The sequence below is a fragment of the Syngnathoides biaculeatus genome, chromosome 12 (assembly GCF_019802595.1).
Source record: "Syngnathoides biaculeatus isolate LvHL_M chromosome 12, ASM1980259v1, whole genome shotgun sequence".
In the NCBI taxonomy this organism is placed as follows: domain Eukaryota; kingdom Metazoa; phylum Chordata; class Actinopteri; order Syngnathiformes; family Syngnathidae; genus Syngnathoides; species Syngnathoides biaculeatus.
This window is the reverse complement of record NC_084651.1, coordinates 18,635,214-18,663,201: the sequence shown is the minus strand read 5'-3', so window position 1 is coordinate 18,663,201 and position 27,988 is coordinate 18,635,214. Positions and strand designations below refer to the sequence as shown.

The 27,988-nt window shown below is 40.6% G+C and overlaps 1 protein-coding gene across 3 annotated transcripts in view; it reads left to right on the top strand.

Moving 5' to 3' along the window:
* ptk7b (protein tyrosine kinase 7b) overlaps positions 1-27,785 on the top strand; it is a 100,847-nt gene extending 73,062 nt beyond the window's left edge. For all 3 annotated transcript variants that reach the window (XM_061836440.1, XM_061836439.1, XM_061836438.1), the window contains 18 exons: positions 616-718; positions 829-1,013; positions 3,878-4,025; positions 9,464-9,594; positions 13,509-13,775; positions 14,891-15,027; positions 15,355-15,490; positions 16,898-17,017; positions 18,877-19,026; positions 19,501-19,648; positions 20,761-20,888; positions 21,274-21,474; positions 22,827-22,988; positions 23,070-23,302; positions 23,385-23,465; positions 24,907-25,058; positions 25,134-25,312; positions 25,602-27,785. In XM_061836440.1, the coding sequence (XP_061692424.1) occupies positions 616-718; positions 829-1,013; positions 3,878-4,025; positions 9,464-9,594; positions 13,509-13,775; positions 14,891-15,027; positions 15,355-15,490; positions 16,898-17,017; positions 18,877-19,026; positions 19,501-19,648; positions 20,761-20,888; positions 21,274-21,474; positions 22,827-22,988; positions 23,070-23,302; positions 23,385-23,465; positions 24,907-25,058; positions 25,134-25,312; positions 25,602-25,762 (2,822 nt within the window). In that variant the 3' untranslated portion in view covers positions 25,763-27,785. The remainder of the gene's footprint in view (positions 1-615; positions 719-828; positions 1,014-3,877; positions 4,026-9,463; positions 9,595-13,508; positions 13,776-14,890; positions 15,028-15,354; positions 15,491-16,897; positions 17,018-18,876; positions 19,027-19,500; positions 19,649-20,760; positions 20,889-21,273; positions 21,475-22,826; positions 22,989-23,069; positions 23,303-23,384; positions 23,466-24,906; positions 25,059-25,133; positions 25,313-25,601) is intronic.
* The last annotated feature ends 203 nt before the right edge of the window (positions 27,786-27,988 follow it).

Genomic DNA, 27,988 nt, shown 5'->3' with positions numbered 1-27,988 from the left:
AATGATTTATTTGTATGATACAGCTGCAAATAAGTATTTAAACACCTGTCTATCAGCTAGAAATCAGGGGTTCTTGAGTGGAAAAAGTCAGTTCTTGATGGTCAGGATACAAACTTGACGATTGAACTCTGTTGATTGACAACAGGGAGAATGAATGAATAACCAATCAATAAATTAGTCCCGTTTCTACTTATGTGTTGGACTGAGCAGAGGTTCTGATGATTAATCAACAATCAATACCACCCAGCTGACAGAATTTAAAATGATCAATCAATGATCATGCAACAACATCAAATTATGGGTACATAATTGCAGTTACACTCCACTGTAGCTTTATATATACTAACAATACTTTTTTTGCCTTCTTGTTGCATTGACAAGTTTGAATTTTTTTCAACATTACATCAGATATAGTTAAGAACTCTTTTCAGTCTGTTGCGTCCACTGTGATGCCCCACTAGTATAATCCGTGCAGGCCCATTGTGATGTACACATCCCATTGCAATGCATAACAGAACACCATCTAACTCTATTTATTATAATGACAATCTCCTTAACACTTTTGTCCACCCACCCACTTGAAGCCTGAACCTTTTTTTCTCCCTTCTTCCTCAGGGTTAGAAAGCGGTGGCGTGACATTAAAGGACCCCACCTCAGAAGGGGAAATTGAGAGCTCAGCCCCTGTCACGCTTCGCTGTCACATTGACGGACACCCGCGGTGAGTCTCCCCTATCACTCAAAGATTTATTGTGAGATGGCACAAGAAAAAAAACAAGTTTTTCTTGTTCACTCCCTTCTCCTCATCACTGTTTCACGCCGTCATCTCAGGCCGACTTGCCAGTGGTTCAAAGACGGGGTAAAGCTGACTGAGAAGAGCCATCAGATCAACAACAAGGAGCGGACGCTCACAATCAAGAGCGCCACTCCAGATGACAATGGCTTATTTTACTGCTGTGCCAAGAACGCAGCCGGCCATGTTTGCAGCAACAGTAACTTCTCTCTCAACATAATTGGTAAGCTATGTAGAAGTAGGTTGACACAGTTTGTCAACTAAATGGTCTTTGAGGGATTTTGCTTTCATGAAACAAAGCTAAAGGGTGATCATTTAATGTTGAGAAATTTGAGGGGGGAGGAGAAAAAGGAAATCGAGTTTTTGACGAGAAGAGGTGGATGACTTAAAGGTCTAGTGTCATTCCAATAAACATTCTAAAATACATATTGAAATGAAAAATACATATAACATTATTCACTTCAATGGCTATACAAAAAAGTAAATATGAGCGGAGACCGCGTCATCCATGCACAAAGTTGTGGAAGTGTCATTCGACGACATCCCAGTGGTCGCCATATTGGCTGCATCCCTTGTCCGTGACGTCACCCCGGACATTCGCCATTGAAAACACGCGGTGGACCCTACTATGGGAGACGAACACGCCCCTTCTGACACGGAAGCTCTTTTCGAAAAAGAGAACATCACACAACCGAGTGAAGTTACCCGGGCAATATTACCCTATTATTTCGAGCCATATTTAGATGACATGCGATCACGGCCAAACCACCTTCCTGCTCTAACCACCTCCACGCGGTGGTGGTAAATGCCCACTTCCGCGGTGGACATGAGCCACCGAGGCGAGGAGCCACCCACCCCCCGACAAAGCCAGCGGTTGGGTCGGCCTTGTCGACAAGGCCGGTAACGATCCACAAGGCCTGCGAGGCCATCCTGGCTGCTGCACAGAAGCCTTTTGATGCGCACATCGACACATTTAGCAACCCTGATTTTCTATTGGTTTTTTTTGTTTGGTTTTTTTTGTTTTTTTTAGTAGCTGTATGCACACCTATCTGTCATTTGGAACCCACGAAGGTCTCGTTCATTGCACCCATGCAATCCATTTTTCACGACGAACCGGGTCTCTTGCAAACTTATGAAGGGTAAATCCATCCTCCCGAGTGTTCAAGCATGTCAGCTGCTGTTTTTTCATTAATAATGTACTAAAAATCATGCATTTCATGACAGTGGCCCTTTAAACATGCAGACATAACATCATCATTGCCAATGGAGTTGGATGAAAGAAGCATGCTTATATAGCTGCATTACTCTATTTAAAAACAGCTGATGTATAGATTTATATTTCTGCTTTCTTGTCATGAGTTTTCTACATTTTGTGTGACACACTGCACTGTATTATCTCCAGTACACCACAGAGCAAAATACAGTACTGTACATACAGCATCTAAGAAACCTGATGCCCACCTCACACTAATTAGCGACCTACAGCACACACACACACGTATGTAATTTTAGCACCTGGGTGGAGAGAGGATGGCTAATTATTGAGTTTCCGGTTACCACCGTTGGTACTACCTTAGGGCTTCCCTTTGAGTTACCTTTGACAGATTTAAGCAGGATTTTAATGTACTCATAGCCTTGTAGCCAATTTATATACTATGAGAGCTCTAATATGGCCTTTAATCTGATAGACACCATCTCTTGAATGCTTCAAAATTATTTTTACTCTACTCTGGCATCCTGGGATTTATGCTGAAGACTTTAATACGAATGAAATGAACATTGAGTAATTAGCTCTGGCAACTCACACAGTATATCCTACATAAATATATTTTTAAAAAAGACACTTTTAAAATGAACTGCAACTGTCATTGCTTTAATTCTGTCATGCCTGATTCTTTTGAATCCTTGCTGGCTTCACTTAAAGTACCTAAAAAAAAAAAAAACATACAATGTAATTTTTATTTTTTTTGCACATGCTGTCTGAAGTTTGAACACAAATAAAATATCATTAAGAATATGTATATAAAGGCGGCATGGTGGTCGACTCGTTAGAGGACTGGAGGTTAAATCCTATTCCCACATGTATGGCGTTTGCATGTTCTCCCCCTGCCTGTGTGGGTTTTCTCCCCGTTGCTCTGGTTTTCTTCCACATCCCAAAAACATGCATTAATTGGAGACTCTAAATTGCCCGTCGGTGTGTTTGTAAGTGCAAATGCTTGTTTCTGTACACTGTGATTGGCAGGCAAATAGTTTAGTGTATACACCACCTCCTGCCCGAAGATAGCTGTGATGGATTCCACCAATCGCATGATCCTTGTGAGGATAAGGGCATTAAATAATGAATGGATGTATCTTAAAAAGAAGTGTTTAAGCATTTTGAGTACCATAAATTTAGAAATGTGCTATACAAGTGAAAGACCATTTATTACTATTTATTTTACCTCCAAAAGTAAGTACGTTTCTTTCGGCTTGTCCCTTTCGGGGTTGCCACAGCGTGTCATCTCAGATGAACGCACATATATGTTTGGCACAATTTTTACGCCGGATGCTCTTCCTGACGCAACCCTTCTCAGGTAGTGGAGGCCCCAGTTGGAAAATTATGTAATTTTCATGTTTAGTGTATTTATTCATGTAGTATAGTGTTCTTGTTCACCAGACCTTGGCCCCCATGACTCCTTTTGGGGGTATGAAAATGGGTATTGAATCAATAAAAATTATTTGAAATTATGCTAGTGAATCCAAATTAGATACAAATCTCTTGCATTTTTTTCCCCCCAAGAAATAAAATTGATCTTTTACATGACATCAAATTTTGAGTTTGGCTCTACGGATTCTCCTTCTGTACATTAGTTAATCCCATTATACTGTATGTTCCAGGTGGCATAAAATGATGGTCCTGATAAGCCAAAGGGTCAATGAAAAGTCCAATGACCTAATTAAGTCTGCGTGAGGGCCGCTGAGGTGTTGACACATCCCTTCACTTGAGGGCCTGCCCTGCTGTTGGCAGCTTTTAATAAGTGCACAAATGCGATAGTGCTTGATGCCTGCAGATGTAATCATGGAGATGTTTGTCTCCCTCTTTTATAGATAAGAGCTTTCCCCGACCAGTTGTCACTCCCGAGGACCAGGTGGTTCTGAGGAATGAAGAAGCTGTTTTCCACTGCCAGTTCACAGCTGTGCCGCCTCCTGCTTTAGAATGGTACCATGAAAGTGAGCTGCTGGTTAACAAAACTCGGTAAATTACAATTGCAAAATTCCCCCCCTCAGAAACATCACTCCCCCTTTTCCAACATTGTTCCCATGCCTTACTTCACCATTTTACAGTTGATACCTACGGAGTGCAATATATACTTCTTTTACTAGTGTCTGGCTGTGGTGCATTCCCTTGAGACCAATAAGATGAAACCATGGAGCTGTACTTTCAGCTTCCATTTTGCTCTTGCAGCTCAGCCTCGAAATGAATTGCACATTGAGGAATGTTATTACTGAAATAAGAAATGCTGTAAAGTTCCTTTCCTATCTGCTGTACTTCATTTAAATGTGTTCTCTATCACAAGAGACTTTGCAGCCCTTCACTGTTCACTCAGTGAAGGGGAAAAGCCCCCAAGCTGCAATCAGTTTACCAGCACGTCCCCTATAAAGATGTCCTGGAAGCTCTCAATCACATGTCAAAGAGGAAGCATGGGGGAAGCTGGGGAAAAAAAAATCTTGTCAGCTGGTTGATTTCGTTTTTTTACTAATTATAGGTCAATTTAGGTTTCTTACAGTATGTTACACAATAGTCACGAGCAGATGGGATACTGCACTGTTACTACTGCTGTTCAGAGCATTAGCAGTACATTGACCATCACACAGACACTGAAGCCATATTTGAACACGTGGCCATAACCAGTGATTTTGGGGTGGCATCAGGTAACAGCCTGGATGGTCATTGAGTACGACTGCTAGTGTTGTGAATGATAAATTAGCGAGGCTTCATGTCACTGGCTAATGATTTATTAGTCATTTTAGCACCAGACTCAGGCATTTACTTTTGTTTGATAGCCTGGCCGAAGATATGACTAGGTATACAGCTGCTGAAATAAGTATTTAACACATCACCATTTTTCTCATGGTGATATTGACATGGAAATTTCAACAGATGTTGGCAACATCCTTAGCAATCCATAAAGTAAAGTACAATAAATAAGATCAGAAAAGAAAACGTTGATCCTAATGTCATGTGACTGGAAAAAGGAATTGCACATGCCAATTGCTATTTATTGAATACTTTGTATATAAGCCTCAATTTGCAATGACAGTTTCAAGATCCTTCCCGTATGGAGTAACTAGTCACATTTATTGTTTTGTTGTTATTTTGGACCATTCATCCACACAATCAGTTTCTAGAATGTTCTGTGTCTTAGGACCTTGAGTTTCTGTTCTTTCCATAGATTTTCCGTTGGATTCAAGTCAGGTGATTGGCTGGGTCATTCAAGTAGCTTTATTTTTTTCTTTGAAACCAATTGAGAGTTTACTTGGCAGTATATTTTGGATCAATAATCTGCTGAAATGTCCACCCTCATTTTATTTTCATCATCTTTGTAAATGGCAGCAGATTTTTATGAAGGTCTCTGTACATTTGCCCATTCATGCTTCCTTCAATAATAAGTTTACCAGTACCATCATGTTACACCATCATGTTCCGACCTCCAATCTTCACTGTTGATATTGTACTTTTAACGTGATGCGCAGTGCCATTCCTACTCCAGATGTGCTCTGCTTTATTGTTATTCAGTTTTACTCTCATCAGAGCAGACTACAGTATATTCTGTCAGTATTTTACTGGCTTGTCCAGATGTTGTTCAGCAAACTTCAAACAAGTTTTTTTCAGTAATGGGGTCTTGTGTGGTGAGCATGCTTACAGGCCATGGCGGTGGAGTGCATTACTCACTGTTTTCCTTGGGACAGCAACATCTGCTAATTTCAGATCTTTTTGAAGCTCTCCACAGGTGGTCCTTGGCTCTTGGACAACTCCTTTTATTATTCTTTGCACTTCTCTGTCACAAATCTTGCAAGGAGCACCTGATCAGAGCAAATTTATTGTGGTATGATTGGCCTTCCACTGGACTTAACACACATTGATCATCAGTGTTGGCCGATAATTAGCATTTTATCTAATAGTTTGGCCATCCGATTAATGATGTCATTGATTGGTTCCATACAAGAAATTTACTATGCTTTGTCACTGTGTATAGCATATTTCAATCCGAAACCATGTTTATTTTTAGCCTTGTCGTGTGTTTTTTGATGTAGTTCTATAAATATCTGACCATCAATAAAGTTATTAAAAAAATGTCTGTGGTTTGGAACAGATGACACGATGTGCCTGAATAAGACTACAAGACAAATTTGGTCTTTCATAATTGTAGCACGTCAGATTTCTGCTATAAAAGCTTGTAATTTGATACCACCAGATTCTATTTATTTATGACCACTGGGCTTATAATGCAATATATACACTCATTGCCATGCCGACGACAACAACAATGGTTTGTGCCATATGATGATAATAGCAAAATGGGGAAAAACGTGTTTGTGGTCACTGGTGCTTGGAAGAGGTCATTGGTTTAAGAACTTTTTTTGCCCCGTTGTATTATATTGTGTTGTTGTGTTGTTGATTGGATCTGACTCCATCCATCTTCTACCGCCTATCTGAGATTGGGTTGCGGGGGTCGTGGCTGTAGTAGGGACGCCCAGACTTCGCTCTCTATAGCCAGTTCTTCCAGGCGGTCCCGAGGGGTTCCTAGCCGAGTTGTGCAGTCCTGGGTCGTCCCCTGGGGCTTCTCCTGGTGGGACGTGCCTGGAACTTGCCACCAGAGAGGCGTCCAGAAGGCATCCGAATCAGATGCCCCAGCCACATCATTTTGTGGGTCCTCTTAATGTGGAGGAGCAGCAGCTGTACTCTGACACACTGCAGAGAATTCCCATTTCGGCTGCTTGTGTCCAGGATCTTTTTCTTTTGGTCACAGCTTGTGACCACAGGTTAGGGTAGGAACAAAGATCGCCTTTCGCTCCTTCCTTAACACACCGGACCGATACAAAGTCCGCATCACTTCAGATGCTGCATCGATCTGTCTGTTGATCTCCTGTGGTTGGACCTGACTGAAAACTTAAACTTATGTCAGTGACTAATCCTTGAATGCTCCCTAAAGATAATTATTTTACCTTTTGTCTGAAATACGAGAGAATACCTTTGAAGCTACTATACAGTAGAAAAGTATATCCAGTAAATTAACAAGTCATTTAAATAGATTGCTCCAACTTGTGATTGGCTCGGTTATCTGTTGTTTTTTTTAAACTCACTCATCAGTGATCAGACCCAAAAATCCTGATCGTATAAAGCCTAATTTTGAGTTTAGTAGCCATCCATCTATTTTCTGGAGTGTATTTCAGCTGACCCTGGGGGAGGTGCTGAGTAAAAGCCCCTCCTCGTTGTAAGATTACTGTATTTTTCATATTATCACAAAGCAGTATGTTTGTGTTGCTCTACTTTTATTAGAGTGCCAAAAATGTCTTGTAAATACAACGTAGAGAGAGTAAATTTAACAAGCATGTATTAAAGAATGAATGAATTAAAAAAGTAGAAAAGCATGTGAAACCATATTTCAAAATGGTCAAGAGTTGAGACTTTTTTTTTTGATCTTCCAGATGCTCTGGCATGTCTCTGGGTGCTCTGTAAATACCACCTCCAGCTGTCAATCAAATACTTTTTTTCTGTTGTGGATGTGCTACTCCTCTGCCTGCAAGAACGCAATGCGATAGAGGAGCAATAGACAGCACAAGCACATGCTTTCACAGGCCACAGCCATGATTCCCCTCTGTTAACGTTAAAATCCAGCGGGCCATTAGTCATTAGTTCCAACATGTTTCGGGGAGGACGGGGGTGCGTGGAATTATCCATGTTGCACACAGTGGTGTGGGTATGTGGCCGCCGATTTACAACCTTTGGCAGCAGGATGATTTTTTTCCTTTTTCATTTTTTTTATTGCCCATTAGTCCATCAATTCAAGTGGCTGATGAAAATTCCCTATTTACTCTAACCTGTCAGGTCAGCGTGGGGCCGCGAGGTGACAGAGCCTATGTGGTTCATTTCTTTCTCGTCATAACAGGCAAGCGGACAGTTGGCAGATACATTTTAGTCCAAGTAACACCAAACACATTGCACTTCAGGGAAGGTGTATTTTTTTACCGGTTGTGGGCATATTTTGATGGCTAATTGCACGCTACAATTGTAGAACAGGGTACATTATATATGAGGAAGTGGCAAATCAGCCACAATTCTGTACCAGCTTAATGCATCATGTGTCACGTCCCATCGGAACGAGAGTAGGACCCAAATGCAGAACTCGGAAGATGCAAGGTAGTTCAAGGAGACACGTTTATTATATGCAGAGGTAGGGGATCGAGCAGCCAGTCCGGTGCAGCAGCGGTAGTTGGGATGTCGGGCGAAGAGAGCAGGTGAGCGGGCAGGCAGGAGTCAGTACACAGGAGAACAATCAAAGCAGGCAGAAGTAACAAAGGAGTCATGCTTACAAGGTTGGTCGGAGAACGGACGAAGGTCGGTACACACAGGTTCAATCAGGGATACCGGAGCACACGAACGGGACATGAAGATCAACGAACTGGCGCTGGCCAGTTGTCATCGCGGTCATATAAATCCACAGCATAATCAGGCTGCATGAGGCGCAGATGTGCACCTCCCAATCAGCGCACCTGCGCGGGCACCCGCACAGCTCGTGCTGGAGCGGCAGGATCATGACATCATGGATATTATTGGGTTTCTCGTGGCCATCCATTTTTCATTACTGTCCAAGATGGATTGCAGAATATATTCAACCTGTACTTACTCCACTTTGAAACAGCAGTACAAAATGGCAAACTCAATAAATTAGCACTATATGGTGTATATGGGCTGATAAGTCTATGAAAACCTCTTAAATCAAGGCTATGGCTTGACTAATCAGTACTTGATCATCGTATCAAGACATGTTGAATAAGATTGCCAATTTTTGTTACATTGTTTTACCACAGTGTTTGTTTTTGTGGTTGAAAGCACAAAAAAAATTCCCATGGAAACATTCTTACATCTTGTAGAAAGTGTTGCCTCATCAGTGGAAGCTAGTGGTGGATTGGTTGGCCCAACTCCATCTTCACGTACTCTTTGTTGGACGATGTCTCGTTACTTTTCTCCATACGATTGGTCTGTTGAATTCCTGGCAGTCTCCTATCCATCTCAGATGTGAACACCACACCCAGGCTATAATTAATTCTCAACCTGTCCATCACTGCCACAGAATGACTACCGTATTTAGCCTGGCAGAGGTGAAGATGGGCCATTAGGATGGGCCTCAAACATCACAAGACTTTTGAAAAATAACTTGCTGTATAGGACTTTTGTTTGTGTTTTGTAGTGGAAATGTATTTGCCTTAATTAGAATTAACTTTATGCACCAGATGTTTCACTGAAAAAGCATGTTTAGGAAACATGCCAGATCTCTGGGACCCATTACATTTATCAGAGGAGCTGCTGGCGGTCAATCATGCCAAAAGAAATGGCAAGGACACACTGGTGGTAAGAAGAATGAATGAGCAGAGGTCGAGGTTTATGAGATTTTATTTTCTTCTCTCCAGTATTTTCCTGCTGTCCAATGGGTCACTGCTCATCACCCAGGTAAAACCCAGGAACACGGGCTTGTACAAGTGTGTTGGGCGCAGCGACAGCGGTTCAAAAGTGACACACGAGGCTTCTCTCCTCATTGCAGGTACACACAAGCGCACACACATTTGCAGTTTTTGACCGGCTTGATGATGAACACCTAAGCACATCATGTTGTCTGAGATTGTGACAGCATTTCAGTCATATACAATATTCCTCTGCCTTCTTTTGGCTTTTTCACTTAGAGCCATATCTCACTAGATAATAACGTTTCCTTAACATTATCTGGTGCGCCTGTATCCTTCTATCGCTATACATGCTGAAACACTTCTTCCTCTTCACGTCTTGCCTCTTACGTTAGCTAGCGATCATAACATCATATGAAGTCGGTATGAAATAAATTGACGCAGCACCCGTGAGATTATGACTGAATACCATACATATAATTCTGCAGAACCAAAACATATTAGCTATTTCTTTGATCCATAGGAGTTAATACTTTACTTGGAATAGTTGCACTAAAGTGTGGCATCTATTACACAGCATGTAGCATTGACAAACATATAGCTGCAAATTTGTAGTAACTACATAAATTGATAATGTCCACTTGGATACATTGTTGTTTAGAATGTCCTTGTAGTTATAACATTGTTAGAAACCTGGTCACAATATTCTTATACCTAATGTAGTCGATTAATTGGACACCTTTATTTGGTTTCAGTACTAATTAAATTTATCATTGGGAATTAAAGTATGATAAGTACTGTAATTTCTCATGTATAATCTTCACCCATGTATAATACGCTCCCTCAATGACATTAAAATTCTGGAAAACCCTTCTACCTATGTATAATTCATCTTAATGCATAATTTTGCTTCTACCGATAATGGCAAACCATTAATTAATATCTGTTCTTTGTTAGTTATTTTCAAAGAATTATTCTGAAGTTAAACACTATATTGGAACATACATTCTCATTTGCAGTACTATCTCTTAATTTCAAATTCATAACGCTACTTTTATTTAATAAATGAGAGCACACAGTTGTCCTTATATGTTTCATTAACCAGGCAGAATGTGTAAGATGGGTACAACTCTTTAAAAACATGATGGCCCAAGCTAAACATATAGTTTTATTTAAATGAGATTCAAATCAAATTAAGTATTTCAGAAAAGAATTAGCATTGAGTATAACCTAACCATAAAGAAATTCATGAAGTTTGTTCAGGCATCAGTCTTGTTAAAATACATAAATAAACGAATAACAATAGTAATTCTGCCAGGGTATGGGTATGTAATCTTATGAACACAGCTGTATATACTGTATGCAGTCATATATACCCCAATTATATTAGAATGAAAGTGGAGGCTACACCTTTTTCAAAACATCTAGGTGGCAATGGCATATTGGAATAACCTCTAGATGGTGGCATACGTTTATAAAATCTGAAAAGTTTTTTGCAATTTCCGCAATACCAATGTACAAACCCAATTCCAATGAAGTTGGGACATTGTGTTAAAGATAAAAACAGAATACAATGATTTGCAAATCATGTTCAACCTATATTTAATTGAATACACTCCAAAGACATGTTCAAACTTATAAACTTTGTTTTTAACCAATCATTAACTTGGAATTTCATGGCTGCAATGCCTTCCAAAAAACTGGAACGTGTAGCAAAAAAGAAAGTTGAGGAATGCTCATCGAACATCTGTTTGGAACATTCCACAGGCGAACAGTTGTGAACAGGTGGGTGCCATGATTGGATATAAAAGGAACTTCCTGAGAATTCCCAATCATTTGTGTGAGAAAATAGTCAAACAGTTAAAGTACAATGTTCAAAAACATACAATTGCAAGGAATTTACGGATTTCATCATTTATGGTTCATAATATCATCAAAAGGTTCAGAGATTCTGGAGAAATAACTGCATGTAAGCGGCAAGGCCAAAAACCACCATTGAATCCAAGTAAACTTCGATTCCCTCAGGCGGCACTGCATCAAAAACCGACATCATTGTGTGAAGAATATCGCCACATGGGCTCAGGAACACTTCAAAAAAACCAATTTCAGTAAATACAGATCAGCACTACATCCGAAAGTGCAACTTAAAATTCTACTATCCAAAGCAAAAACCATTTATTAAAAACACCCAGAAATGCCATTGGTTTCTCTGGGCCCGAGCTCATCTAAGATGATGTAAAGTGGAAAAGTGTTTTGTGATCGGAGGAGTCCACATTTCAAATTGTTTTTGCAAATTGTGGACGGTGTATTCTCTGGGAAAAAGAGAAAAAGAACCATCTGGACTGTTATGGATCCAAAGTTCAAAAGGTAGCATCTGCGATGATATGGGGCTGTGTTTGTGCCATTGGCAGGGGTAACTTACAGTACATACAGTATCTGTGAAGGCACCATTAATGCTAAAAGCTGCATACAGGTTTTGGAGAAACATATGCTGCCATCCAAGCAACGCCTTTTTCATGGATGACTCTCCTTAGCAAGGCAATGCCAAACCACATTCTGCTTGTGTTACAACAGTGTGGCTTCATGAAGAGTTTGGGTACCAGACTGGCCTGCCAGCAGGACAAACCTGTCTCCCATTGAAAATATGCACCGCATTATGAAGCGTAAAATACGACAATGGAGACCCCAGACTTAAACAGCTGAAGCTGTACAATAAGCAAAAATGGAAAATAATTCCACCTACAAAGCTTCAGGAATTAGTGTCATCAGTTCCCCAACGTTTATTCAATGTTATTAAAAGAAAAAGTTATTTAACAGTAGTAAACATGACTCTGCCATCTTTTTTTGAATGTGTTTGTCATAAAATTCTAAATTAATGATTATTTATATTTTTAATCATTGTGTCCTGTTTGTTTAACAATGTCCCAACTTCATTGCAATTGGGATTGGATAATGCACATTGACTTTTTGGGGAGGGAATGGGGGGGCATTATACATGAGAAATAATATATAATAGTTACGTTTGAAATTACATTACATTAATAAACACAGAATGAAAATGGTGTATGATTTAATAGCACAGAGACCACAGTGAAAACTTTATTTAGACATGAATTATTCTATATTTTACATAATAGTTTCAATTGCTAAATGAATTCTAAACAGTACTTTGTAAAAAGCGTTTAAATTACTGCTGCAGTTTAAAGTTAGGTTAATCTGTTCCATCTCATTTTATGAAACAATCAAATGCCAGTGCATACAAGTCAAATGTTCACCTGTTTAATTCTGGAGTTTCTTTCTTTTACTGTACTGAGGACCGCTCCTACAATACCCCCCCCCCCCCATCTCAAACTTCATTTTTTTTCCCCTTGGTTAAATGAAATACGACTGCATCTGCAGTTTTAACCCAGTGAACCGCAGCTCCATTTAAATACCTTAATTCACCTAATCTGATGTTAATCCCTCCAGGCATTAAATGGGATTGTGTCACAATAGAAATCATTATTTGGTGACAGGTTTTAACAGTCTTTCCATCATAGTTCCACCTCATTCATTTTACAGCCCAAATGCCAACTCATGCCACCCCCATCACCTCCTTTCCCAGTTTAGCCTCCCTTTCATCTGCTGAAATATGCGGGTTTTTCTGTTCTCAATAACTGATTCTGGTCATAGACTCTAAAATGCCGGAGTCAGTCACCAACTTCAGTCTCATTAACCAATAAAGTATTAACGATTGTTGGGGAAAAAATATATCCTACAGTACAGTAAGTTCTTGTGAGTCTTTGTAGCACAGATCACATTCCAAAGACTATATAGCTGCTGCCAGGTTTGAAATGGCTCACCTCTCAAAGACCTTTTCTAATCTAATTCCCTTACTTAAAACAACCTATAGTCTGTCTCCTACTGTTGTCTTTGTTACCCAATGACTAGGAGGGGGAAATTGTCTTGTTAAAAGATAAATTAAAATACACTTTGAAGACTGTTCACAAAACAAAAAAGTAATAACAGTAATTCCACAGTCCTTTTCTGTTCCCGTTTCTCTTCTACACCACAGAGATCGATGACATGATGGCCAAGATGTCAAAAGTTTTCACAGCAGACACTTTGCAGCGGGTACCCTGTCATGCCCCACGGGGACGACCCCAGCCCAAAGTATGGTGGGAGAAGGGTGGTCAGCGAGTGCCCACAGAGGGACGAGTGTACCAGGATGGCTCGGATCTGGTCTTCAGTCCAACTGAGGCGGGCGACTCTGGAGTCTATACCTGTGTAGCTCAAAACAAGGCAGGGCGCAGAACACAAGAAGTTACCTTCACTGTAGCAAGTGAGTCCAAAAGAAGCTTACCTCATCACACATTTATTCATTTACAGTGGTACTTAGACTTACGAAATTAATCTGTTCCGGAAGTTGTTTTGTAACGTGAATGTTTTGTAAGTACAAGCGAATTTTACGTGTAAATAGCCTAATCTTTTCCAAAAATCATGTTCATATACCTTTCAACTACGCGAAGAAAAGGGTGAGTGACAAGCAAAAGGCATCGTGGGGGACGGAGGAGGAGGCAAATGTTTGACAGCTGAGAGAAAACACACAAGCGTACGCACATTTTAATTCCACTTATGTTTCTTGGAGCACATGGTGAAGAAAGATGAATAAACTTGCAAAAAACTACAAACAAAAAACTCACAAAAAGTTGTACTTTATCAATGTGTGCTAGTGTGATTCGGTGAGTGTACAATCAAAACGAAAAGCATCATGGGTAAAGATTGACATCGCTCCTAGCCAATGGGATGCCAGGAAGATGCTACAGTGATAGCCAATGCGAAAGCAGATCTATCGCACCACACAAACCAAGATACAGGAAGTGCATCATGGGTAAAGATTGACATCCCTCCCAGCCAATGGAATCCCAGGAAGATGCCACGGCGATGGCCAATGGGAGAGCACCTACAGTATATCATGCCATACAAACGAAAATACAAGATGTATACGCTCGGTGGAATTTTGGGGCTACGAATCCAGCACCCATTTTTTTCCTTTCGTATCGTGAATTTTCCTGCATAACTAGAGACAATATTGTTCCAAAGAGGCCTTTCGTAACCTGACTTTTTCGTGATTAGAGGTATTCGTACATAGAGGTACCAGTGTACTCAAATTAGATTTAATACACTTTATTTTGTGTTTTTAGTACTTTTCATGCCGGTTTTACACTAGTCTTTCCCCGCTACTCATAGGCTATAGGACAGAGCAGACAGTAATTTATTCCACCACCCCCCAAGAATAAATAAAAATTTGAAAACCTGATAATTCCTGATGTTAATTTTAGTCAGGCTAAATTGTCTCCTCAAAGTTCTTGTCATCCATTTGAATACATTGCTGGTACAATTGTGCTGTGCACATTTGAGGGATTGTAAAATGTCTATTCTCATGTTCTCCTGCAGCCTCCCCTTTGTGGGTAACGATGCCCCAAGACAGTCGTTTGGAAGAAGGTAAACCGGGTTATCTGCACTGTCACGCCCAAGCCACTCCTGAACCTGAGGTTATGTGGATGCGCAACAACATCATGATCACTCCTGAGGTCTGTTGTTACGGTCACTTTCCTCACTGGCCCGTGTCATGTCACCTTTCTAGGGTTCCTATACTGTACATATGTTGAGATTTTCTTCTCTGATCTACTTTACTTTGTATACTGTACTGCAAAATGTTGGCTGTTTAGCATACCCTATTACTTTGCTACCCCACTCAATATTTATAAAGAGAAATTTCAGTTATAATATTTGCCTACTGCTCTGTAGATGACCCATTGTGAAATGATGTGGTCACAATCTCCATAGTTAATATGATGTACACATTTTCTGACAATTCAGCTGGGCTTGTGTTTAACTGTTAATTTTCTTCGTGCCAGGACTCCCGTTTTAAAGTGTTTCCAAATGGCACCCTGAGGATCAACAGTGTGGAGGTGTACGACGGACAGATCTACGGGTGTGAGACCAAAACAGTGGGTGGTCGACTGTCTGGCCAGGCCAGAATTACTGTCCTGGGTAAGACAGTGAGGTTTATCTTAGCCACAATTTGTTTTGCATCATTCAAAGAAAGATCAATAATACGGTGCTCAGATAAAATAACTGTGGTCATGCTTGTGGGCATGTGTGTGTTTCTTAAAATAGAAAGCACTGGAAGACACCCACAGAGGTGTTTTACATGACTCATACACAGCAGCTTTAGTCTGACCCCCACTGTAACACTTTATCTCTAAAATGAATATGTCTATAGATGATCCGAGATGTCTTTGTTACAGTATGTCTGGCTGCTCTCTCTATTCATAAAGATCTCTGCCTCTGTTACATTTTAGTTCTTTATACTTGTATATGAGAATATAGTGATCTTGAATCTTTAAGTTGCATTTTCAAGGCACGGAATGTACTGCAGTTTTGGTTAAAGTCCTGAGTTTAAAATGTTTGAAATTAAAAATATCATTCAGAACCAACAGCTAACTGACTGAAATTAAACAATATACAGTCACTATGATGCTGTGAACCTCTAATTTACTTCTTACTTCATTTACGTCGTTACGTCCACTAAGTACAACTATGTAGTGGCTGATTACTGGCAACCAGTCTTATATATAGTGTATTACCATTTAAGTATCTACAGTAATGTTTCAATTTTCGTGGCCAGGTTTCTTTAGAAATAATCACAAAAGTGGATTTTTGATTTTGGACAGAAACTCTTTTGTCACTAAAATAAAATGGTCATAATAAGATGTTATTTATGATGTCATCTCAAACCTGTGCCGTGGCCACCTCGTGAGCTTGTACACTAACTAACGGGGACTGGAAGGTCACTATTTTATACACAGCTACAAGTCACAGTTTGATAATGGCATGGTCGTGCACCATAAATGTAACAATTTTAAATAAGGCGTACATTCAACTAGTGTTAACTTAAACACCCATCAACAACAACACGGAACGTCTCTGTTTTAGCAATACTTCCAAATTGCATGTCACAATGAATTGTATACAGCCATTATGCTCGCCAGTGGCTTTTCCAAACCGCAACTTACCTATTGTCGCCCAAACATGCTGATTTCCACTACTAAGGTTGAATGCTTGTTGCATGCCATGTAATGGTGCCGCTGTGGCTATCTATAAGCAAATGTAGCTGAAAATGACATATAATGTATTATTTTATATATATTATTTCATAGAATATTATTAGAGTACACTGCACAAGATAACCTTTATTTGGCCCACAATGTGGAATTTGCATCTTTTCTGCACCAATAGTGGATACAGGAAATACAAAAAGAGTGCAATTCAGTAAAATAAAAAAATACTGAAACCAGAATTTCATTTTTACCATTATAGCATAATGATTATCCTGTGAAATTGAACAGTGTGCAGAATTATTTTTTCTCCTCCTAGTGTTGTTTTGTCTTGTTACAGAGAAGCTCAAGTTCACCCCAACCCCCCAGCCCTCACAGTGCCTGGAGCTTGATAATGAGATCACCATCCAGTGCTCGGCTAAAGGCAGAGAAAGTCCCACTATCCGCTGGACGAAAGCAGGTGTGCTCCAAAATCTCAACACACAAGATATGTAGCAATCATGAAAATTGCAACTGAGGACATAAAGGCATAATAATGTGCATAATTCCCTTGCTTTATCTCAGTGTAATAACACTTGAAAATCACTCAGGAAGTGGAACTAAATGTAGCTCTCATGCCTCATTGGAGTTTTTGAAAGCATGTTCTCACTGTGCTTGGGTGGGTTTTCCTGAGGTAACAGATTCCAAAAAATGCACGTTTGGTTAGTTGAACACTCTTAAGTTATGCATGGGTATTAATGTGAGTGTGAATTGTTGTTAAAGTATGTGCCCTATGACTGCTTGGTGACCAGAGCAGCATGTACTCGGTCTCTTGATGAAAGTTGGCTGTGATAGGCTCCACCGTGACCCTAATAAGGACAATCCCAATGGAAAATGTATAGAGTATGAGCAGATTCTTTATTATTTAGAGCCGTTGTGCTGCAACTTTTAAATATACCCAAACATGTTATGAAGTACAATGGCATACTGCAGTTAGAACCTAGCCTTCTGTTCATCCTAAACATCACAGTTACATTATGCTAAAGATTAAAAGACACGTTGATTCCAAACAGAAAGTAATTCTAGATAGTATTGAAATGAACAGTCTGCTACTGGAAGTTGGGCTTAATGGACATTTCCGACTGGCGATCTTCAGATCTGCCCCCCTTAGCTACAGTTGCCATGGCCCACAATCTTCCAAAATGGCAACTGAACATGATTGGTTTGACCTGGATCCTCTATCGCATATTCCAGAAAATATTGGGGTATGTTTTTTTGCCAAATGCGTCAGACTTGTCCAAGAGAGTTCTACAGAGAGGTGTCTAGTATTTCACGCAAGGATATGTACACGGAATTAATATTTTGGAAAGGAGCAGGACGCAATGCGAGTTACAACAAAACGTTGGCGATCGATGCAAAAAACTTTGAAGCCTCTCAAACTTCACATTGAAATTCAACAGGATATAATTGTGGAATCGTATTGGGCATATAAAGCAGGGTGAGTACTTTTTACTTGGAAAGATCACGAATAATATCATTGTAGTCTTTATAAGTGAGTGGGTGTATTAATTTGACATGGCTCGTAATGGAACCCAGTGCTCTCTCTTAAAAGTCTGATGTGATACAAATAGGCAAATAGACATTTCTCTTGCATGACATCGCGCATTTACGTATTACGAACCCAACTCGTCGGCATAAAACATGACACACTTCATTCAGCAGGTCAGTCATACACTAACAAAGTGAAAGTCGTTCTCCTGCAATGTATAAAGCACTGAAAATAATGAAATCAAACTCAGAAAAGATACTTCTCCCTCACTTACCTTCGAACATACAGCCTTGTGTTTGTTGTTTTCCACACACAAGTTGTACGCACGCTCTTCCGCGAGCCTTATTCCATCGTAGACACTTTCTCAACTGTGTTTCAGGCTTTGGAAAATTTTGTTCGTATCATTAACTTTACAACCGCAGGCGACCAATAACCAGTATTGCTTATGGGACATCGCGACAAGAAGGGCAGGTGAAGCCAGGGCTTAAGACAATGTGGCTATCTGATCGGCTATTATTGTACGAGTAATAGACAGGTCGGAAAGATCCATTAATGTATGACTTGCACTGATTTTAATGCATTGTATTGTGTCACAGAAATGGCATGTCACCCATGAAGAGACTTTAATTTGTGTGAATTTAGCTATTGTGGATTATGCTTAAAAAGCAGTAAACTCAAACAGAATGAGCATTTTTAAATAATTTGCAATGCAGTTATGGAGGCAGGAAAGATGTCAACAATGCATTCCTTTTTCAGATTCAATGACCTCTATCATTTGCCGCCCCCTGCAGATGGAGGAGAACTCCCTCCCCGTGTGGAGCAGAAAAACGGCCAGCTTCACTTCACCAAAGTCACTCGAAGTGATGCCAGCAATTACACTTGCATCGCCTCCAACAGCCTCCAGGGGGAGATCAGAGCCTTGGTGTCACTCACAGTGGCAGGTAAACTGCTCATTCATCATTTCGGAAACCAGGGAGCATTAAGGAGAAAAAAAAAAAAGAAATAGCACTACCACATTAGTCACCAGTAGCATGTTGTAAGTGGTTGTGGTTTCATTGTATTTGAGGGTACGTTCACTAGGAAACAATTGATTGAACAATCTCAGTGAGTGGCAGCATTTACTGGCTTTTGGTGGGCTTTTTACAACCAATTAATAAATTACAATTGGCCAGCAGAGTGTGACTATTACCAACCACAGTCGCCCCAGCCATTTACTTCATGACTGCTTGTGAACAAAGAGTAATTTAAGATAATGTGGGCTCTGTGTGTGTGTGTGTGTGTGTGTGTGTGTGTGTGTGTGTGTGTGCGTGTGTGTGTGTGTGTGTGTGTGTGTGTGTGTGCGTGTGTGTGTGCGTGCGTGCGTGCGTGCGTGCGTGTGTGTGTGTGTGTTTGTGGCTGTCTCTCTTTGCATTTAGTATACATTCGCTTTAAAGTGGAGCCTGAAAATACTACTGTGTACCAGGGCCACACGGCCATACTGCACTGCCAGGCCACTGGCGATCCTGAGCCTCATATCCACTGGATGGTTAAAGACAAGATGCTTGACATCAGTAAGAACAGAAGGTAATGAAGATCTGCCATCATCAGTTCAAGAAAACCGATTTAAAAAAACAAACTACTTTTTCAATGTGCAGCACATAAGGATAGGCTCTCATGTTTGTTTTTCCCTAGCAAAGTTACGTCATTCTAGGGTCTCACAATACCCTTTTTTTAATTTAAAAGTCAAATAATCTGTATTTGTGACTACTTAATGGTAACAAAAACAACAGAGCCCTACCTTTTAATGTAGAAAAAGTAAGTAATGCTTTTTTTAATGGAGCGACGTTAGTGGTTTTATTTATTTGTGCATGTTAAAAAAAAAATCATTTCAGCCATCTTACTAGAAAAGAGGTATAACGGCACATTACTGGAAACCAGAGTTCCTGCTCAGGAACTGATAACAATGCACGCCCATGAAGATGCACACACAAGTCAGCGACTACTCAGTGTTGCCAATGTTGTCGCTATATTGAAGGACTTTCAATAGTTTGTTACTTCTGATACCTCTGTGGACTATGTACTTTTTGTGGTTTAATTGGAGACTTCTGGAGACATTGAGACGCATTGCTGAGAAGGATATGTTCATACCGAGACTCAAAAGAAAGTTAAGGCGAAACCACCACATTTTATCGTATATCCCCCTCATTATACAATTTCCTAAATGTATAGTTGATTTAAATGCAATGGATTCAAATTTACTGGGATCTATTAGAATGCCATCCATCCATTTATTTTCTGAGCTGCTCATCCTTAGGGTCAGGGTCATGCGAGTGCTGGAGTCAATCCCATCTACTGTATTTTTGGGCAGGAGGTGGGGTACAACCTGAATTGGTTGCCAGCCAATCGCAGGGCACATAGAAACAAACCACCATTCACATTCAGATTCACACGTACACGCAATTTACAGTCTTCAATTAACCAACCATGCATGTTTTGGGGATCTGGGAGAAATCCAAAGTACTCAGAGAAACTCCACACAGACACAGGGAGAACATGCAAACTGCACACAGGCGGGCCGGTATTTGAACCCCGGTCCTCAGAACAGTGAGGAAGTGATGCGCTAACCAGTTGTCCACTGTTCCACCTTCCTTTAGAATGGTACAAAATACTGTTCCTTCAAAATTATTTCTTCTCAGGATCCAGAAGATGCCCAATGGCTCCTTGGTAATTTCAGATGTCACAACAGACGACACAGGCAGATATACATGTGTGGCAGGAAACAGTTGCAGCATCAAAGACCGCGTGGCTCAGTTGTATGTCGTTGGTGAGTTACATTCAAAAGACACAATTCCACGTGTTGGATGAAAATGTTTATTAAAGCTTCCCACTCCTCCTGTCGTCCCTTTGGACATGTTAATAATCATGGTTACCTCCATGATGGGAGTGATGGAACTGGGCAGATAATAGATGGAATACCACTTTAAATACACCGTCATCGTTTCACTGAAATTGTCTATTACATTTGCTCAAATTCTGTCACACTTCCCACTCACAATTTCTACCAAGTAACAGACAAGTGTTCCAGACGAGATCTAAGCACGAGACAAACGAATTTAGACATTTTGCTCAAACATAATTAAAGTAGATTTGCTGCTTTACAAGTGCATTTTATTAATGAATGTGAGGCTTGGATGTCTGTGTCTTAACAGATAAACCAGCACATACGCATGACGAGGACGAGGACAGAGCGCCTTACAAGATGATTCAAACCATCGGCCTGTCTGTGGGGGCGGCCGTGGCGTACATCATTGTGGTGCTGGGCCTCATGTTCTACTGCAAAAAGAGGCGCAACGCCAAAAGACAGCACAAGCGTCCAGATGGAGACGAGCCAGAGATGGAGTGTCTCAATGGTATGCGTCTTTGGTACTGACAAAAGGATTGGAGCTTTGTTTCATTAAGACAGGGATCAAAAAAATCCTTTGGAGTATGAAAACTTGTTTTTGGGTTATTGTGGTTGGGCTTTGTATAAATAACTTTTTTCCTAAAATAAGGTAGTGGTACGCATTTATACGTTTTTGAGAGTCTAATAGATTTCTTGGAGTGCAAGTGTAAAATGTTTGGGAAATCTTGGTTTTTCTTTTTTTTTTTTTTTTAAAGGTGGTTGCTGCCATCTTGTGTTTATTCTTTGAACTCCAGAGAAAAAACAATTTTACATGGAGAAATTGGCCAATCCCAATTCTACTCCGTCCTTTGTTTAATTAAAATATTACGAAAAACTGTTTTTTTTCATAGCTTCTCACTAACAAAGACCCCATATTCTCAATTTTAAGAAAATAGAAATGTTTGCAAAAAAATAAATTTTTTTGAATGTCAAAATTAACCTGGTCTTCTGAAAATTGTGTACAGTGAATCCTAATCACTGATCGTGTACCTGACTTGGGTTTAATTCACCCGAAGGGAAATAAATACAAGTGCGAATGTTCATGTTTCCATGTATGTGCGGTGTGATTGACTGGGGACCTGTGCAGGTTTTATAGTCTGCCTTTCGCTAATGGTCAGTTTCAGAGGCTCCAGTAAACTGTGTAGAAAATTGAATAATCATTCAATGTCTATATTATAAAAATTAATTGAACTTTTTTGCAACTGTATGTAATTTTGCGGAGGGATTTGCTGTCATTAGTGGGGTTTTTCTGCTTGCTTATGTATGTTTATGCAACTGTCCTTTGTGATGTGTAGAGTCTCTTTCATCTCTTCTCATCATTGTAGAAATCATAGAAAATGAGAAAACTAAGTCAATATTTATAATTCAAACATGTCAATATATTATTTCTTTCCCTTATGAAAGTGTTTGGTGTGGATGAACTTAACGGGCCTGCACAGAGTCCTCCCCTCGATTTGACAAAAATTTTTGGTTTGAGCCAGCACTTCTCATCCAGCATAATTGTGTGACCTCACAAATATGCTCGTGGCAAATTCTCCTAAACACACTCTTAAACCATGTTGAAAATCTTCCCACAAGAGTTGAAGCTATAGCTGCAAAGGGTAGACCAACATCATATTAAAACTACTGTATATGGATTTGGAATGGGATATCACTTAAAAACATGAGTCAAGGGAGCTGAGTGAAATGACTACTTATAAATACTACTTAACAATGTTGTGTGAGTGTATACGTATTCTGTACACACACACACACACACAGATTGTTTGACTGCGATCATTAAAATTGACATGGCCATACTGTATGTTTTGTGTCTGTCAGGAGAGGCTGTTCAGCAAAATGGCCACACCACCGCTGAGATCCAGGAGGAGGTGGCGCTGACAAACATTGGCACCATGACAACAACCGAGAAGCGCCACAGCCACGTTAACAGCGACAAGGCTCACTTTCCCAGAGCAAACCTGCAAACTATAACTACCTTAGGTAACATTCACATGCTGTAAGCAAACGCGTAGTAGTACGTTAGCCCATTGAGGGCTTAGCCAACTGCGACGTGTGACGCAGGTAAGGGAGAGTTTGGGGAGGTGTTGCTGTCCAAAGCCAAGGGCATCGAGGAGAGGGAGGAGGAAACGGTGGTGCTGGTGAAAAGTCTCCAGACCCGAGACGAGCAGCTTCAGCTCGACTTTCGCAGAGAAGCGGAAATGTTTGGCAAGCTCAGCCACCCCAACGTGGTCCGCCTGCTGGGTCTGTGCAGAGAGGCCGAGCCTCACTATATGGTCCTCGAATACTACGACCTGGTACACTCGTTGAAAGACGCCTGTTGGAGAGAATTTTCTGCTTTACTCATGTTTCATGGTCTTCTCATATTTGTCAAACCAGGGAGACTTAAAGCAGTTCCTGAGGATTTCCAAAAACAAAGATGACAAGGTTAAATCTCAGCCCATAAGCACCAAGACCAAAGTAAGTGTTCAGGATTGAACCTCTTGCTTGACAGTAGTTTTCTGAAAGATGTTTACCTTTTTATAGTCAAGACCCAAATTGTCCTTATGAAAATGCAACTTTATTGTTCAAGTGTGTCGAGAAGAAACATTGTCAGAATCATTGTCATTTTTTAAAACAATGCTGCCTTGAAAATATTTAGAAGGTCTTTGAAAAACAAAAATAAAAAATATATATACGCAACTAACAGAGGATTAGAAATGAGCTCATAATGAGCTCATTAGAGGGACAGCCAAAGCTGGATGTTTTGGAGACAAGATTCGAGAGAGCAGACTTCGATGGTTTGGACATGTTCAGAGGCGAGAGAGTGAGTATATTGGTAGAAGGATGCTGAGGATGGAGCTCCCAGGCAAAAGAGCGAGAGGAAGACCAAAGAGAAGGTTTATGGATGTGGTGAGGGAAGACATGAGGGCAGTTGGGGTTAGAGAGGAAGATGCAGGAGATAGGCTAAGATGGCAAAAGATGACACGCTGTGGCGACCCCTAACGGGACAAGCCGAAAGGAAAAGAAGAAGAAGAAGATATACGCAACTAACATAATTAACCCCTTAAGATTACACAGACATCAGCTCTGCTCAAAAAAAAAAGCAATCAAAACAAAATATGACCATCAGTTCAAGAAATGCACATAAAATACAAGTTAGAAAATGTACTTATTTATATGTAAGACAGATATGATTGTTTGTCATTAAATGCATTTTGGCGGCACGGTGGGCCAGCTGGTAAAGCATTGGCTTCACAGTTCTGAGGACCCAGATTCGATCCTCCGCCTGTGTGGAGTTTGCATGTTCTCCCCGTGCCTGCGTGGGTTTTCTCCGGGCACTCCGGTTTCCTCCCACATCCCAAAAACATCCAACATTAAGTGGACACTCTAAATTGCCCCTATGTGTGATTGTGAGTGCGACTGTTGTCTGTCTCGAGGTGCCCTGTGATTGGCTGCCAACCAGTTCAGGTGTACCCTGCTTCCTGCCCGTTGACAGCTTGGATAGACTCCAGCACTCCCCACGACCCTTGTGAGGATAAGCGGCAAAGAAAATGAATGGATGGATGGAGGAATAATTGCATTTTAAATTAAACAACACAACCCATAGAACTGAATAAAGGAAATAAAGCTTTGCATTACAATAACATAAAAAGAAGTACAAGTATGACCAGTTAAATCAACTATGATCAGTTAAAGGAAGTTATCACCCCCCCACCATGACTCCATTTTCAATTGTAAGCTATTTTTGTGATTGTAGTCACGCAATAAGTCATAAAAAAGGTACCAAAGTAAATTCCTACACTTTAGTTATTGACTTTAAATTAAACCTTACAATTAGTGGTGTGTTTATATATTTTCTCATATGTACTTTGTGATGACAATCGCTACATCAAATGAAAACGTAAACCTTCTTTCTAAGGTTTCCATCTGTGCCCAAGTGGCTCACGGGATGGAGCATCTGTCCAATCATCGCTTCGTTCACAAGGACTTGGCAGCCCGAAACTGCCTAGTCAGCAGTCAGAGACGAGTCAAAGTGTCATCGCTCAGCCTTAGCAAAGACGTTTACAAAAGGTCAGATTTGTTTGTACCGAATACTGGATTTGGGCATCATAAGTGTTGACATGGATTGTATTGGTGCATGTACAGTGAGTACTATCACTACAGACAAGCTTGGATCCCCTTGCGCTGGCTTCCGTCAGAGTCTGTGTTTGAAGACGACTTCTCCACCAAGTCTGATGTTTGGGCCTTCGGAGTGCTCATGTGGGAGGTATTCAGTCACGGAGAAATGCCGTACACCAAACTTGGAGACAACGAAGTGCTAGAAGGTCAGTACAGGCTTTTCTTGTTAATTCTTTAATAACTATTACAGTTGTTGTGCTTTCAAGGTTGGAAATTTCCTTAAATTTCTTTTATTGTGCTGAAAATACATTACATATGCAGCATTTACATTGTTTGCGCCGCGATCGGCTGGTATCCAGTCCACAGTGTACCCAGTCCCTGGGATAGACTCCAGTTATGATCTAAAATGGACAAATGGATATTAATAATCATTTACCTGTCGAATGTAATGTACCGGTAACCATCACCCTGTGTTATGGCCCCTTCCCTTTCCAGGCCTGCAGACCGGCAAGCTGAAGCTGCCCCTCCCAGAGGGATGCCCCTCCAAAATGTACAAGCTGATGGTCAGCTGCTGGGCCCCCAGCCTCAAGGAGCGCCCCTCCTTCAGCGACATCGTCCACAGCCTGGGAGAGCCGCCGTCGGACAGCAAAGTCTGAGGCCGTTAAGAAGGGGAACATCCTTCCACTACGAATAAAGACAGCAATGTCTCACATTTCAGGGAAGAAGCATTTTAAATATGCATTTAAGACATTTTAGAAAAGGAGGGTGTGGAGGAGTTAAGTGGGAGGACACCCACCTTTTTTTTTTTCCATTTACTTGGGAGCAGCACAATGAGTTTACGTTTGCCTTAAATGCAACATGGATGACCACCCTCTTGTTCAACTCCGTCTGTATGAACCCGAGACTCTTCGCAAACTTGGTACTCCTACCTGTGCGCGCACCCACACACACAAACACAGTTCAAATCAGAACCAAGCACAATGTCTCACAATCCAACTTTCTTGCAGATGCATCATCGGTGAGCCCCCAACACCATTTTAAACCAGGGGTCTCAAACCGGCAGCCCGGGGGCCATTTGCGACCCACAAGACGATATTTTACGGCCCCCATCTTAATATGGAAAGTTTGTTAGTCTGGCCCTTGAGGTTGATATGAATGGCGCGTTTACAGTGTTGTGTGCAGGGGTGGTAAACTCACCAGTGGTTCTCTGAGGCCTGACATCAACCGGACTTCATGCAATAAGAGAAACATTTTCAGGGATGAGAATTTTCCGCCGATCGGCGGATTTCCGCCTTTTTAGACCAAAATGACCATTCTTCAATTTCCACAAATACAGTTAAATTCAGTGTTGAAATTAGTGGTTTTGGGGCTAACAAATTGAAATAAAATCGCTTAGCTTTTGGGGGCTTCCCCCCCTGGGCCCCCAACGGGGCGCTGCCCCTGCACCCCGCTGAGGGCATGCGGCCCAAAGACCCCCGGCTACTTTTCTGAGTTTTTTCTCATTTGGCATTCTCATCCCTGCATTTTTCATTGAGTGAAATTTACAGCAGCGTTGCCACGGACTTTTATTAGTGGTTTTGCACAGAACTTGTTTATATCGGCGTCCTTGTTTATATTGTGTTAAAAAATAAGAAATGAATTTGAGATGATTGGATTTGTTTTTATTTCTAATTTAAATTGCACGGATGTGCATCTGGTGCCCAGTTTAGCCAGATTCTGCCTCCAGCGGCCCCAAGGAAAACTGAGACCCCTGCTTTAAACCACATGGAGGCGCCAAGTTTGTGTGTTTGTGTGTGTGTAGATCATGTAAACTCCAGGATGTGCAACCGTTTGCATGAATGTGTGTAACCGTTATACTTATGATGTTCAACATGAGCAGACTTGTTTAAAAAATGAGCCTCTGTTAAGGTGATGGAGAAAAAAAAGCATCTTTTATTATACACCCAAGAAATGGTGACTGTTCCAATTGAGATTTTGTACATTTTGTGTTTTGTTCTCGTATTAACCTTGAGGTGCTCCCAGTCCACCACAGTAACGTGTTAAGTTGTGGTGATGGTGTCCGAACGGCAGGAATCCATCCCGAGTGTGTTAAACTTGTGACGAGCTTCTGTGCAGAGGTCCAATCACGGTTCCTCTCTGGGTCCACTTGTTTCTGTCTGCAATGCTGCAAAAGGGGACCAGTGTACATAATGTTAGAGGCCTTGCACTAACTTCACCGAAAACATAACTTTCTATCTGTGCAGGTGCCTGTTTATTTATGAAGGGCCTGTGTTATGGTTGTTTTTATATTGGTTTGTAGTAGAAAGTTCTATAGTAGTTCTGCTATATGTTCACTGTCATGATCCAGCTCATGTGTGTGCATAGCCTGGCCAAGCAGCTAAAATGCTACCACAAAATACAAAAAAAAAAAAAAAAAAAAAAACGGTCGTCAAAATGTGACTATTGGTCACTAGTACTAATTAAGTGCCTGGTAAATGAAGGATAATCTAAAAACTCTTCACTTTTGCTACATGAATATAATGCCTTTGTTCATGAAACTGTTTTTACATATTGTTTGTGTAATATGTTTCAATGAATGGTAGGCACTCACATTTTTTAATCTGCTTCAGCAAATGTCCACAGTTATACATGAATATATACACAAGTGTACATGCTGCTGTCAATAAAGGGTCACAGTTTGTTTTTGTTTTTTTACCGAAATGTTTTAAGTTGTATTTTCAACAACATGCAAGTGATGTAAGAAAAGTATGTATACTCACTGGTAATAGCATGAAGTACACCTGAATATATATTTTTTATAATTATTGTAACAATCAAAATTGTCAATTTTATTTGGCATATAAAAGGTGGGTGAAAAGTAACCAAGCATTAGTAATTGCTAT